At 38.6% G+C, this 13950-nt stretch overlaps 2 protein-coding genes and 1 long non-coding RNA gene across 3 annotated transcripts in view; all 3 read left to right on the top strand.

The window, feature by feature from the left end:
* Positions 1 to 13950, top strand: part of LOC132142383 (serine/threonine-protein kinase 16-like) — a 498700-nt gene that overhangs the window by 389352 nt on the left and 95398 nt on the right. The window lies entirely within an intron of this gene.
* On the top strand, positions 4093 to 8270 carry LOC132142381 (protein sprouty homolog 2-like). The gene is made up of 2 exons (XM_059552197.1): positions 4093 to 4622; positions 6445 to 8270. The coding sequence occupies exon 2, from the start codon at positions 6496 to 6498 to the stop codon at positions 7417 to 7419; it is 924 nt and encodes a 307-aa protein (XP_059408180.1). The 5' UTR covers positions 4093 to 4622; positions 6445 to 6495; the 3' UTR covers positions 7420 to 8270.
* Positions 9390 to 10954, top strand: LOC132142382 (uncharacterized). The gene is made up of 2 exons (XR_009434050.1): positions 9390 to 10543; positions 10879 to 10954. It is a non-coding gene; the product is annotated as an uncharacterized LOC132142382 (long non-coding RNA).

Raw genomic sequence — 13950 nt, 5'->3', positions numbered from 1 at the left:
TTGGGCTAACTGGCTCCAGAGTCAACTATTGTGGTTCGAATCGAATCGGCCCCCCTCTACTGTCCCCTTGTTGCATTATCAAAGAATTTGGTGCACATTATAAAACGCCTAATTACAGGGCACTCTTTGTTTCCTTCCGATGCCTAGAGCTCACCAAGGGTCATTATTACTTGGCTCCATGTCCGCATGTGCACCCTTGCACTCATGCTTCACATTTTTTCTTTCTTTTACTTTAACACCCACTCTCGACCCATGTGGTTCACTCCAACACACGAGCAAACGGATATATGGTTTCTCTTCCTAACAAACAAATATAACCAACTGTACATGTACAACATCAACTCAAACATTCCTGTGATTATCTGTCAAATATTTTGGAGACGTTACCGACTGTGACTAACATGTGTTTCTGAGCACAGACTGACACTTTGTGGTTTTGGGTTTTGTTTCAAGCAACTCTGAGCATGCCAGTGGAAATAACAAGGTTTGTTAAATTATATTTAAATGACTGTGAAGAGGAGATTGGTTTAACATTGCTGTCCAAAACATGATAATAAAATAAACTAGATTTGTTACATTTCCTAAGGAAAAAAAAAAGAATGTGCTTGGAAACTCATCTGTAAATAAATGAAATTGGGTGCTGTGATGAAATCTGAGACTTTCTGCTTTATACCACAGAAAACATTATAATAAATGACAGGACGTAATTTAAACTTATCGCTATTTCCGTGTCTCTTCTAACAAAATTGTCTTGAACCACGATAAAGCCTGAGGTGACAGTAGAACTTGTCTCACAGAACAAGAGGAAAAATAAATGACACCAAGAAAGGAAAACGTCAAGCAACATTATTATGCCCACAAATGCATGTCACACTAGCTTTGCTCAAAGCTAAACCATCTGTATGCATTTTGTCTACTACTTCCTTTTTATCTTTACAAAGTATATAAGCTTTTGTTTGTGGGTGCTTTGAATGAGAGCGATAAAACAATCAAATAAACATAGAGACAGCTGTTGCTTGAAGAGGTACACTTAGAAAAAATGGCAGAAGATTATTTAGGATTATTTAGGTACAAGTCTTATTTTTGCATTTTTACAAAATTAGCATTAATTTAATTCAGTACAATATATTGTACAATTGTTCTGTCAAAAATTGCCACTACACAAAATGTATGCAATGTTTTCTATGCAATATATCATTTCTTGTACAACCCAGACATTCTTGACAGTCCCCATGAGATTCACCCTACTATTTGTTGTGTGTCTTATTCTAAAAGACTTTTCCCTGCATCCCCGTCAAACCCACTTCTCCCATTTCCTCATGGACCCCATTGACAATGTGTGACCAAGGAAATCTGGGCGTTCTTGGGCAGTGGGAGTCCCCATGACCAGGCACAAAGCCCCCTGTCAGTTACCTTTTCACCTTTGGCTGGTGAAAAGGAGGCCCTGAACAATAGGGGCTGCTCAGCTGGAGATGGTGGAGTCTCATGGGTTTGGGAACTTGCTCACTCTCTGCTCGTTTCCTTTTTGACTCCCCATGTTCATTTGAGGCCACCTCAAGGTGCATTTGTTCACCCCCTCCTTTTGATAACACAGAAGTAGCTTTGCCTGTTATTGCCTTGCAGCCTTTTAAAAGAAAAGTTGCTGGAGCGACAGACAGACAATGTGTCAAGGGGGGTACTTGAAGAAGACTACATTCTCCTGTGGGAGTACTTCCTATTAGCCCACAATGGTCCATACATTATAAAGTGGCTTTGTATGGAAGCTATTTCCATGCTAAGTAAACTTGTTGTATGGTTGTCTTTCATCCACCATCACCACTAGATCGGATTTAACTGATTCTTTTTGTTTGTATTTTCTCTTTTGTAAGAAACTTTTTGTTTATCATATTGCCCATTATATTTAAGAATTAAATCATATTTTATTCCGTTTTCCAGCCTGATATTGGTGCATTATGGATATAATTGACTATTTATTATGTTGATGAGCTAATCATGTACTGTGCATTTCTGATTAAAATATAATTCTGGTGATAATTTAAGAAACAAACATAGTAGTAAACTGATGCCGCAGTCCAGCTGTTTTTATATCATCATGCCACTAGAGAGCGGTAATAGACTCAATGATTTTTTTCCCATTGAGTTAAATGAAATAATGATATTAATAATAATTATTATTATTATTGTTATTATTATTATGTCATTTAGATTTTAAGAAATTATCTGTAACTATGAATCATGTTAAGCTTGTACACTCTGAAATGTTGAATACAAATTCTAAAACTTAACTCACACACAGTGGCCTGAACAACTGCATTAAGGAAGATGACTGGGTTTTTAAGAACAGAAAATAATTTAACTCATTGCAACAAATTAAGCTTTACAACTTAGGCCTATTTACCTTTAAAAAGTCTTCAAAAAGACAAGAAAGTGCATTAAAGTTGTCAACATAAGTATCAGCAGTGGTTAAGATCTCCTGCACATATGTTTAGGCCGTGAAAGATGGAGGCAGTGGACATCTGATTTGCGAATGAATGAACAGATTCTTTTGAATTATTCTGTTGAACAGATTAGCACACTCTACTGAGAAAAACTGCCAACATGATTATTATTATTATTATTATTATTTTCCTACACATAGCCTAACTGTATGCAATTCAACAGTTTTAGATATTTTTCAGTCACCACAAACGTAAATATATAAGTGTGTGCAGAAGTTTGACTGAGGTAACAAACAGGCTACTCAGATTCCGTTATGATCACTATTTGACTCTGTATCCACAAAACACAAGTACTGTCGTCATGTATCACCTAACCTATGTCATTAATGATTTGTTTAACATGTATTTTACAGTAGGGTGAACATACGTGCCCTTTTTCCGGGATACGTCCTGGCCAGGATTTATATATTGCCTAAAATATATAGGTTTTGTTTTTGTTTTCTTTTATCCATAGGCCTACTTGCTGAAAGTAAGAATCGAAAAGTAGTTTGACCAATAACATGCAAACATTGTACATAATCCACCGATCGTGTTTCGAGACAAGGTCAGATCTAATGCTGCGTTCTAGGTATGTTTTTGAGCCCGTAAATCACGATTTCAAACCACAACTAAAGACTTTGTAGCGCTCCAGGCAAGTCACGCCAAACTTCCTGAGCGCAAGGAATTGTAGCTAGATTATTCATTTTATTGCAACGTTACATTGTCCTAAAATCTATTTTTCAACGTGTACCACTTGGATAAACACTGCATCCGTAGACAATATTATTTGTAGGGGCTGCCATCGTTGTTTCGCGTGCTGTGTGACGTCAGAACTTGGAACTGGGAGTACATCGATCTACGAGTTCATGGTTGGGAAGTCACGGGTTCGACTGTCATTCCAGTGCACTTTCACGGGTTTAAGGTTGGAAAAACACGGGTTGCCTGGAACGCGGCATAAGGTTCAAAGAACTGCAAATATGCATACACAAAGGTTTGTTCAGCTTGTTGTGAGAGTGAATCTAAAGCATGAGTAGCCATCTGCTCTCTATTCTACAGCTCTCATGGTACTTACACCGATCGGTCTGCGCAGCACATCACCTGTATATTTTAGGCCATAGCTCGCTGTAAACAAAATGTTGGTTTCGAGAAACAAACCTGACAGAAACTTATTTTAAAAAGTGGACCTCAATCAAAAGTCGTTGAATAATCTGCACAATACAACACTGGGCATAGGCTTATATCAAAGGTCACCAAATGGCGATATGCGTCCGGATCACGAAGCCTTTTGACATAATAAAAATAAATAATAGCCTAAATGCCAAACACAGTTTTCTAATAAAATCAAATTCAAAGTAAAATCAAAAAGAGGTCGAAGGGGTGGTTCGACCAGGGAGCAATAGAAACTAGAACCTGTTGTCACAATAAGACGTAGCACATTTGACAAATAACTCATTAATAAGAATCAGTGAGTCGGCTCTTCTTGAATTGGTTCATTGAACCGAGTCGTTCGAGTGAACAGATTCGCTAAAATGAATCCAACGTCCTTGTGCTAGTGTTCTCTGTTCTGAGACACACACACACACACACACAAAAGGAGTGAATGTTGAGTCCTGTAGAGCCAATGAGCTGGGACCGGATACGATATATCCTCTGGGACAACAGCTACTCTGTTCACCCCCTTCACTTCCACATGACGCCATTTACAGAATAAACCCGACCTCCTCTCCGGAAAGAAGAAAAAACAAGAGCTGAAAAACTTGAAATCAGCACAGTGTGTGCCATGCAGCCAAACATTCAACTTGCAGACCGCAACGCTACTTCTTGAAAAAAAGTATTTAGCGTTTTCATTTTTTTTCTATGAACTCGGCTCATTTTGTTGGATTCTGGAACTTATTCTCTTTTTGGCATAATTAGTGGTTTAAAAGCATTAGTTAAACTGCACCACTTGGAATCAAATTCAGATGTTATTGTTTCGCGCGAGCTACGCGGAAAAATACGCAAATACGAGGACGCGCGAGTGTTTGCTGTCGTCGGGATTTTTGTGAATGAATCTCCCAATGAACTGAGGATTTACCAAAGAGAAATTCCTACTAGTAGGATATACTCTTCACAACACAGCTAGGGGGTTGAGGTGGTGAGATCACGGTAAGTGACATGCGATACAACTTTTTTGCAGTGGATTTTGACAGATTTTCACTTTAGTTTCGTTTATTGTTTGTTTAGTCCTGCATTATATTATAGTCCTTCGTGACTTTTTCCAGTGCTCATGCTCCGCGCCATTCTTGCAGCTGTGCAAATTGTTGCCATACGGATCTGTTCCCTACGTACGTACTTTGACTTGCTGTTCATTTAAAGTTGCGAATTAATGAACAACGTCATCTACAGCTGCACGTTTATTATAAAAACCATTACTTGAACCCACTATGATTTTAATAAAAACTTCACACATTTACATTTTTGTATAATTTAACGCTATGAATAGACATTGATAAGTGTCATATGAATTTTTTTTTATTCTTTCCTTTTTCTTTCAATCAAAAAGCTATAGGCTACAAGGTTGCGCTAAACATTTTAATATTAAATAAATAAACCTTTTGCTGATGTTGTAAAAAATAAATAAATGTAAAAAATGTTTTTTTTTGTTTGTTTGTTTTTTACTCTAGGTTTAACCAAGTTACGTATTGTTATGAAGTTAGAATGCATGCTGATAACCCAGATCAGAAGTTTAAATAGCAGTGAGGAGATAAACAGATGTTTAACAGACATTTTGCTGATGGGGCCTCTCTGTGGAAAGAGAGATTGTGCATTGATATGGTAATTTGGGGTAGTGTTATTTAGATTGAACTCAACTGGTGCCGAGGGTCCCGACAGAGACGTGGTTTCAAGGGTGTTTTGGTTTTTGTTTTTCCCCACTTCAAGACGTGGATATTTTATTTTTCTGTATGTAAGTTTATTATTATTATTATTATTAGTTGTGCCAAGAGCTCCGGCCTCCATTGATATCATCATTATACATTTGTGGACATCATGGTATTGCTTCTATGCACCCAGATGCTAGATATTAAAATTGGCAATTAGAAATCAATAACTTCCTAATTTTATTTTAATAGTAATACTGTGGCATATGTGAACTTTTACATTAACTTAATAATTATTGTAATTTTAAATTATTTAAACAACTGCATTATAAACATATGACAAATGTGACAAATATATATATATATATTATTTTTTTTGGATCCTTATGACTAAAATAATAGCTTGAACCAGAAAACAAAGTTAAGTTGGGTTGGCTTGTATTTATAATTTTTATTTTAATCATTTAGTTAACCTTTACATTTTTTACCTATACCAAAACTACAAACAAGTTAAAATTGCCTCTGCAAGGAATGAGCGCAGTGAGCATGTTGTTTGCAATGTTACAATAAAAAGACAAGCTACACAAAATCTACACAAAAAAGTAAATATTCAGTTAAAAGTTAATTGTATAGCACTTGATTACAGTACACTTAAATTTCCTACAAGTAAGCCAAAGATGATGATTGTTTCAATAAATGTACAGCTAAGTTAAGTTAAGGGTGTATATAGGAACACATTTTAGAATGGTCTAAAACTTTTGTTGTTGATAGATGAGGAAGATGATTGTGCAGAAGACAAACTGGTATATATTGCTCTGCAAAGAGATCCGTATTTATCTGATAATGTGCAGCACCCGAGACACTGTAGAGCAAAAGTGGTTTTGAGTTTACTAGATGTTCCATGAACTTGATCGCTGCAGGTGGTAAAGGTCTACCCCATTGATGATCAGCCTTCCAGGGCTGTAGAGGTGGGGAGTAGTTGTGAGATTTGCATTAAGGAGCTTACCATCTGCCTTTTCTTTTTGCCTAGTTGTATGATTTACATATGGTTAGTTTATGGGATTTTACTTCCCTGTACGCACTCGTTTAACTGTCTGCCTTTCTCATAGGACTTCAGATGTGTTCAATGCCAGCCGGAGAGTTCCCACTTCAGAGTAAAGATGGAGATGAGAGCTCAAAATGGCGGCAGCGGCTCCTCTGGCTTGCTGCTAGCTTTGCGTGACAGTGGCGGACCCCAGACTGGGGATTCCGAGCCTTTGGAGGGTCAGGTGCTCTCCCTGGACCAGATCAGGACCATCCGCAGCAGCAATGAGTACACAGAGGGCCCAACAGTGGCACCCCGGCCACCGGCCTCCCAGCAGAAAACGGACTCGCAACCTTCCAGCCCAACTTCCACCTCCTCCATTGAGCTCTCTGAGCATAGGAACTCCCAGAGAACCCAACAAGCTGGACAGCAGACTCCTCAACCAGCACCTCAGTCACCAAGGAGTGGCGTGAGCAGATCCATCAGTGGCACCAGCGATGGGTCAATCAGTACTGCCAGGGCCAGTACAGGCAGCACTTCATCGGAACAAAGACTTTTGGGAAATGCTGGAGGGACGGGTGATCGGGTGGTGAGGGTGCAGCCCAAACGTTCAGAGCTGAAGCAGGATGAACTAAAGCCCTTGGAGACCACCCCGGGCCAGGTTGGGGATGGAAAGCACTCAAATCGCTGTGAGGACTGTGGCCGCTGCAAGTGTGAAGGGTGCACCTGCCCTCAGACCCTGCCGTCCTGCTGGATGTGTGGCCGCAGGTGCCTTTGCTCGGCGACAACAACGATGGACTACGTTACCTGTGTCTGCTGCGTCAAGGGTCTCTTCTACCACTGCTCCAGTGATGATGAGGATGTGTGTGCGGACAAGCCCTTCTCTTGCACCCAGTCACATTGCTGCATGCGGTGGTCGGCAATAAGTGTCCTGGCAATTTTCCTTCCCTGCCTGCTCTGCTACCTCCCGGCAAAGGGCTGCGTGGCATTGTGCCAAGCATGCTACAACTGCACCAGAAGGCCAGGATGCCACTGCAAATACAAAGGAATTGAGAAATAAACAAGGCTTGGTTCCTGAAGTAGGACTGAGAAGATAACCTTTTCAGGGACTATCTTCAGAGCAGTGGAAGAATATTCACAAATTGTTGTAGTTTTGGCACTGTAGACCATGAGGTGACATTGGATTGGCGGGAAAACTGGTTTGAAGTGGTTTGCTTGTTTGTTTGTTTTTGCTTTTCTCTTATCCACTTTCTCTCTTTCTATCACTCTTTAAGGTGGTTAATGTTTTCGTTTTAAACAGAAGTCCAGAATGTTAGCCCTATTGACATTCAGTAATATGACTGATAAAGGTGACAGACTCTCCTAACTAACTTTTTTGTGAATAGTATCTGCAAAGTATGTAAATTAGCAAATGAGCTCTTTTTCTGAGAAATTTTATTTTTGTACATATAATATTTCAACTGTGAAAAGCATTGTGCCAAACCAGAGGCACCTTGACAGATCCATATATATGACGCATATATAAAACTTGTATAGTCTTGTACATTCATTTTGAATGTATATCAATCACTTTTGATATTTTGCCTTATAGAAGAGAAACCTTATACATGAATTATCCCTACAACTATACTTGTAAATTGTACAGTGACCCTAAGGGGGAAAAAAAACTTTATTTTCTAATTTCAACACATTGTTTAGTGTAAAAATATTTATTTGAAGTTTTATTATTTTATAAAGTAATATTTATTTTGAGAGGCATCTTTATAGGCATCACCCCAACTTTGAGAAACAAAACCTACTCTGTTATTGCTGCAAAAAAGGGTGGCAAGGGTGTAAAATCTGATGCATATGTTCACTATTAAATAGAAAATATATTAACGTTTTGAAATTAAACAATGCATTTTCTCTGTTCTTTATGGCCTGCTGTTGACCTTGTTTTTTAGCCTTTGAGCACAAAGACCCATTTCAGAAACTCTACTGTGTTTTCAATCGCCTTTGTTTACCCGACGGATCTTCTGTCAGGCTCGTGTTTCACTTTGCGTTTATGATGACAGCGATGATGTTCGCAGAGCTTCAGTTTCGAGGTCATCTGAAAATAAAGCGATGAAAGTGATAATGTACACTGGCAAATCAGCAAAATAGGTGCATTACTGAGAGATTCTATCGATGAGATCTTCCTGCACAAAGGAGATCAAGTGAAGTTTAATATAGCTCACTATAAATGCCACATTGACTATTGTTTGGTGTTGACTGTTATTTCATGAATGATCTTGCTTTAACCGTGACCATTTGTAGACATGGGTGTAATTTTCACTGGAAAATTGCAGAACTCTTGTTAGTTTGAGCTGTTTGGTTGACCAAGAAAACTTGACAAGTCTTTAGTTATCTAATAGTCACACTGAATTTAGATGTCTGTGCATACAGATCAAGTCATCAAGTTATGATTAACAATAATTAACACCAATACTTGGAACAACATCTTGTCTGATAAAACCACCCAAACAAACTGATCTCAGATCATGATCAACCCGGTTCCTTTACAAAGAAGCCCTGATCTCGAGCCAGACCTTCAGGGGTAACTTCCAGCCTCCCCTGCCAGCAGCGGATACTGGCTGCATTTACTTCCATGGGAAACATCTGGCACTGGTTTAATCATTGAAGTATGCAAACCACTAGTTAACATCAGGAGGATCAGAGATCGTTTTTGTTGGCAAGCCATTGTTTGCTACGATTCTTCCAGTCCTTGCTTGTGTTATGGAAACTGCCATGTGGAAATATTAAGAGTAGATATGGTATACGCAAGATGCTTTATTAATTTCGCTTTTGAGGAAATTTTTGCCCCCTAGATTCTCAGCAAGTTGATTGTTGATTGGTTATGTAAGCTGTGATCTTTAACCTTTTTATATTAAGGAACTCTGAAAGGGAAATATGATTCTTAAAAAAACTTAAAGAAAACATAACTGATAACTCGGATTATCTTTATCATTTTTTAACTTTATTCGAATGAGGCATGAGAAAAATCTTTTTTTAAGAGTGCAAACCATCAGTTGGGAATCACTCTTTAAAACTAAACAGCTTAAAATGTCCTGGTCATGGTGTTGATTCTACATTGTTTATAGTAAATGTGTTTAAAATAATTTATTTTGATCTTGTAATGCATGCATGCCTCATTTCGTATAGTCACAAAGTAAAAGGCTGTGCCTATTTCCCATTTTCTTCCCTGTGACATGATATGCACTACTAACATTCGCACTGTTGGTTCAGCATGTTGGCACATGTTTGTTTTTTGCTGAGGTTTTGAGTGACAGCCAGCCAGCTTTCACCCCTCGGTAGGGATGAGCCCCCTTCCATGTTTACGCGGCAAAAAACAAAACTGTCCCGATCGCTCGAGTGCGTCGTTTTCCGGCTTGCCTCCAACCCATTGTTTTAAGCTGTGAATGGCAGGGCAGTGACGGGGGGTTGATTTGCTCAAGAAAGCCCCGTAAAGGGTTAAAGACATTACTTTGAATGACAATGGGCCAACAGTTTACCCCCACATTCGAACCCTTGTGTATTCACCATCTTTTCAATGGCCCTCAGTTATTTCACCGCCTCTTAAGCCTCTTCAACTACCTGCTTGGTATTCTCACAGGGCAGCCTTTGAGTGTGTGTGTGTGTGTGTGTGTGTGTGTGTGTGTGTGTGTGTGTTTGTGTGTGTGTGTGTGTGTGTGTGTGACAGCACGCACGCGCATGTTTCCTACTTTGCGTGCGAGTGTTTAGCAGCCACTAAATGTGTTGTTATGGGTGCAGGCAGCACAAAAGAAGGATAGAAGGGAAAAATGACACCCTTTTGAAAGAGCTGCAATTGCATGCCAAGTTCAAGAGAAATGGAGAAATATAGATTTCTCCACTGAGCAGAAAAAAATGGAACAGATAAAGACTGGGTGGGTTGACCTCAATAAACAGACAACAGACGGGATGGAACTTACTTTGTCTAAAAATTAACACTAGTATTAAGTGCTCGCCTAGGCCAGAACGTCAAGTAATCGTCAAAAGGAATGGATTAGACCATTGGGAAGTTATTCATTTGTCATTCAAGATGTTATGTACCCATCAGTTGATGTTTGGTATGGTTTAAAAAGGGTATTGATTGCTTCCATCCTCATTCTAAATTTAACCATGACAATGATGACAAGCTAAGTGAAGTGACATTCGGCCAAGTATGGTGACCCATACTCAGAATTTGTGCTCTGCATTTAACCCATCCGAAGTGCACACACACAGAGCAGTGAACACACACACACACACTGTGAACACACACCCGGAGCAGTGGGCAGCCATTTATGCTGCGGCGCCCGGGGAGCAGTTGGGGGTTCGGTGCCTTGCTCAAGGGCACCTAAGTCGTGGTATGGTGAGGGTGGTGAGAGAACTCTACATGCACTCCCCCCACCCACAATTCCTGCCGGCCCGAGACTCGAACCCACAACCCTTCAATTGTGAGTCCGATTCTCTAACCACCAGGCCACGACTTCCCGCCAAGCAAAGAGAGATAACCTTGGCTGTTTATCACAGGACTAAACTTGGGTTTGAGGGTTTAACACGGCAAAACATCAAAAGTGCTTTTAGAAAACAAAATAAAAAAGAATGAGGTCAGCTTAAAATAACTGAAAGGCACCTAACAGAACAAGATAAAATGCACATTTTCAAGATACTTAAATAAGCCTTGATGTGTGACACTGGACCACAAAACCAGTCTTAAGTGTAAATTTTTCGATTTATACATAAAAAAAAACATAAAATTAAGTTTTGATGTATTTACGGTAGGAAATTTACAAAATATCTTCATGCAACATGATCTTTAATCATTATCCTAATGATTTTTGGCATGAAAGAAAAATCATTATTTAAAAAAAAAAATTTGGGGCTATTGCTAAAAATATACCCCAGCAACTTAATACTGGTTTTGTGATCCAGGGTCATATCATATATATATATATATATTATGAACAGGCCCTCAGATCAAGAGAGACACCCCCATTAAGCAAGAGCAAGGGAGTCTGAAAAAAAGGGCGAGAGAGAGAGAGTAAGCAGCAAAGCAATTGGAAAAGCCCCCAGAGCGCCTCTTTGTTGGTTTTAGCTGGGCCCCGGAGCTCATGCCCCGTTCTGAAGCCCAGATCTATTCAGTCTGCTCATCAAGGCAGAATACTCAACAGGAAGGAAGGAAGCAGCCCATTCTTTATACGCCCATTGTCTGACCACCAGGCTTAAGCAATCAAACAGCTATGTGCCGAGAGAGAGAGAGAAAGAGAGAGCGAGCGAGCAGGATGAGGTGCTCGCTGGGGGCAGGGAACGACAGCCCATGGTCTGTGTTCCATCCTGAAGTTTTTATCTGTGTCTCTGGCAGTCATGGGCTTCCCGATTTCTTCACAGAGGCAATATGTATGCATTTTAAAACATGTTCTGATTCTGATTAAAAACAACATTGGCTATGTGCACAAGTAACTTTCTTTGAACTTTAGGGTGGAAACATACTTTACACAAGTATGCAGACATTGCAAGTGTGCCTAAGATAAAGAGGGTTTGGTTAAAGTTACCTTTAAGTATGTGCTCCAAACAGAAGTGTTATTAAGCTAAAACTCTATAAAATGTTGACTGTTTTTCTTGCCTTAATCTACTAAGGTTCTCTTCAAACTATTGTTCCACCAGTGCTTGATCTAAAAGAGAAAGATGACTGTAGAAAAGACAGTTTATGCTAATGTCTGCTATAGTGCCCCTTGTGGCAACGCTGGGAATGTAATGTACAAGTGTCCTCTGACACTATATTTTTGACCATTTTGTTAAATTTAAGACACACTTATAAATGTGTGGTAAAATCATAAATAATAAAAACGCACAAGTGCTACAATCTTACTTGTGTAATTTGCTTTCACCCGTTTAAACTTATACCGTGAAATTCTGCAGCATTTTCTCGCTCTGCAAACGACATTCTAAAACTCGTCCTGACATTCCTGCCTGAATGAGCCTTCGGCTTTACCCAAAGGCAGGGGAAGATTAAGTTTCCGAGAGAAAGAGGGATGAAATTCCATAATTGCATGGTCCTTTCTCTTCCACCCTCCTTCTGCGCCTTCCCACCCTTTCTCATGTCAACAACAAGCACCAAATCTTTTCAAAACTTACATCATTAAATGCAATCATTGATAGTACTTATTTAAAAATTACAATATACTATGATTATTTTGACTTTAAAATAAATATTTTTTTAATATAAAAGTAATTATGTAGCTTATTCATAGTCACTTATTCTGTGGAATTTGACAAATGTTTCATTTAAAAATTGAAATAAGTCATTGTTTTGTCAAATTTTATATAAAATTACATAATTTTTAATTAGTTGTGGCAGAACCTTAAATTGTGAAGTTTGAGGAGAAATGTGGTTACTTTTCTAAGCTATCGGGCAATTTTACCAAATAAAAAAATCAACTGTAATTTAATGTAAATAAATTTAATACAATACAATACAAAAGACATATCTACAGACCCGAATATCAAAAAGATGGATGTTTAAGACATATGCCAATAATCAATCACTTAGCAACCACCCAGAACAGCCTAACAACCAGCATTTTTGTAGTGACTTTTGCATCATCAGGCATCAATCACATTTCCTTGCATAAATGTCAACTATATTACACAATATAGTCCTTACAGGAACTTCAAGCTTCGAATCGTGCAGCCTAACCTCAAGTTTAAAAACTGTTTAAAATCACAACTGGCATGTAGGTATACTGACACTCTCACACACACAGGATATGGACATGACTCTCTGTCAGTGACGAGAAAGCACCTCACAAATGTGTTTCTGAGAAACTTTATCTTGTCTACCATTTCCTGTGGAAACTAACCACACAATCCATCCACTAACAAACACGACAATGAATAGACCACACATTGCATCACATACAGTGGCCCCAGAAAGTATTTGGACACATTGATGCTAAAGTTGGACTTTAAAATGTCACTGCATTAGATCAAAACAAGTTCTCTAAACAAAACATTGTTGAATTTTTTTCTTGGTCTCAAGGTGATTTAAAGTGGATGTGTGAAGTCAGTTCCCCTCAAGTTCACACAGGTGAAATTTTATTTTGCTAATGTTTCACACCTACAATGTGTTTTGCCTTACTTTTGTTTAATCATTCGAAACCTGAGAAAAGCGTACTTGTGCCAGTTGTATTCACAAATTTTAAGTCTGACATAAGTGTATAAATACTTATTGGGCCACTGTATAAATCAACTTTTACATTGTCCCTAAGAAAGAAAAGATAAATCTGTTTTAAATAATTGGAATGCATTACAAATTGCTGATGTTAAAACTTAAATACTCAATCTAAAAATTCTGGGGGAAACAAGCAATTATTATGCATTTATTTTTCATTTTGTTTTAACCTTTTTTTTTTGTCCCGAGAAGTTTAATCTTTGCACATGCACTCACTTGCACTCATATTTCTGTACATAAAAAAAAAACCTCAAAATGAGCATGCATGGACACATGGCCGAACACCGGAATTATCGTGAATCCAGGGCATATCAATTATCTCTCTTTAAAAGAGAAAAG

This window comes from Carassius carassius, chromosome 6 (genome assembly GCF_963082965.1).
Source record: "Carassius carassius chromosome 6, fCarCar2.1, whole genome shotgun sequence".
In the NCBI taxonomy this organism is placed as follows: domain Eukaryota; kingdom Metazoa; phylum Chordata; class Actinopteri; order Cypriniformes; family Cyprinidae; genus Carassius; species Carassius carassius.
The sequence above is the reverse complement of the archived record's forward strand: the minus strand, read 5'-3'. Positions and strand labels throughout refer to the sequence as shown.

Excerpts from the sequence above, each read along its gene's own strand:
- LOC132142381 (XM_059552197.1), top strand. The coding sequence starts at position 6,496 with ATGGAGATGAGAGCTCAAAATGGCGGCAGCGGCTCCTCTGGCTTGCTG.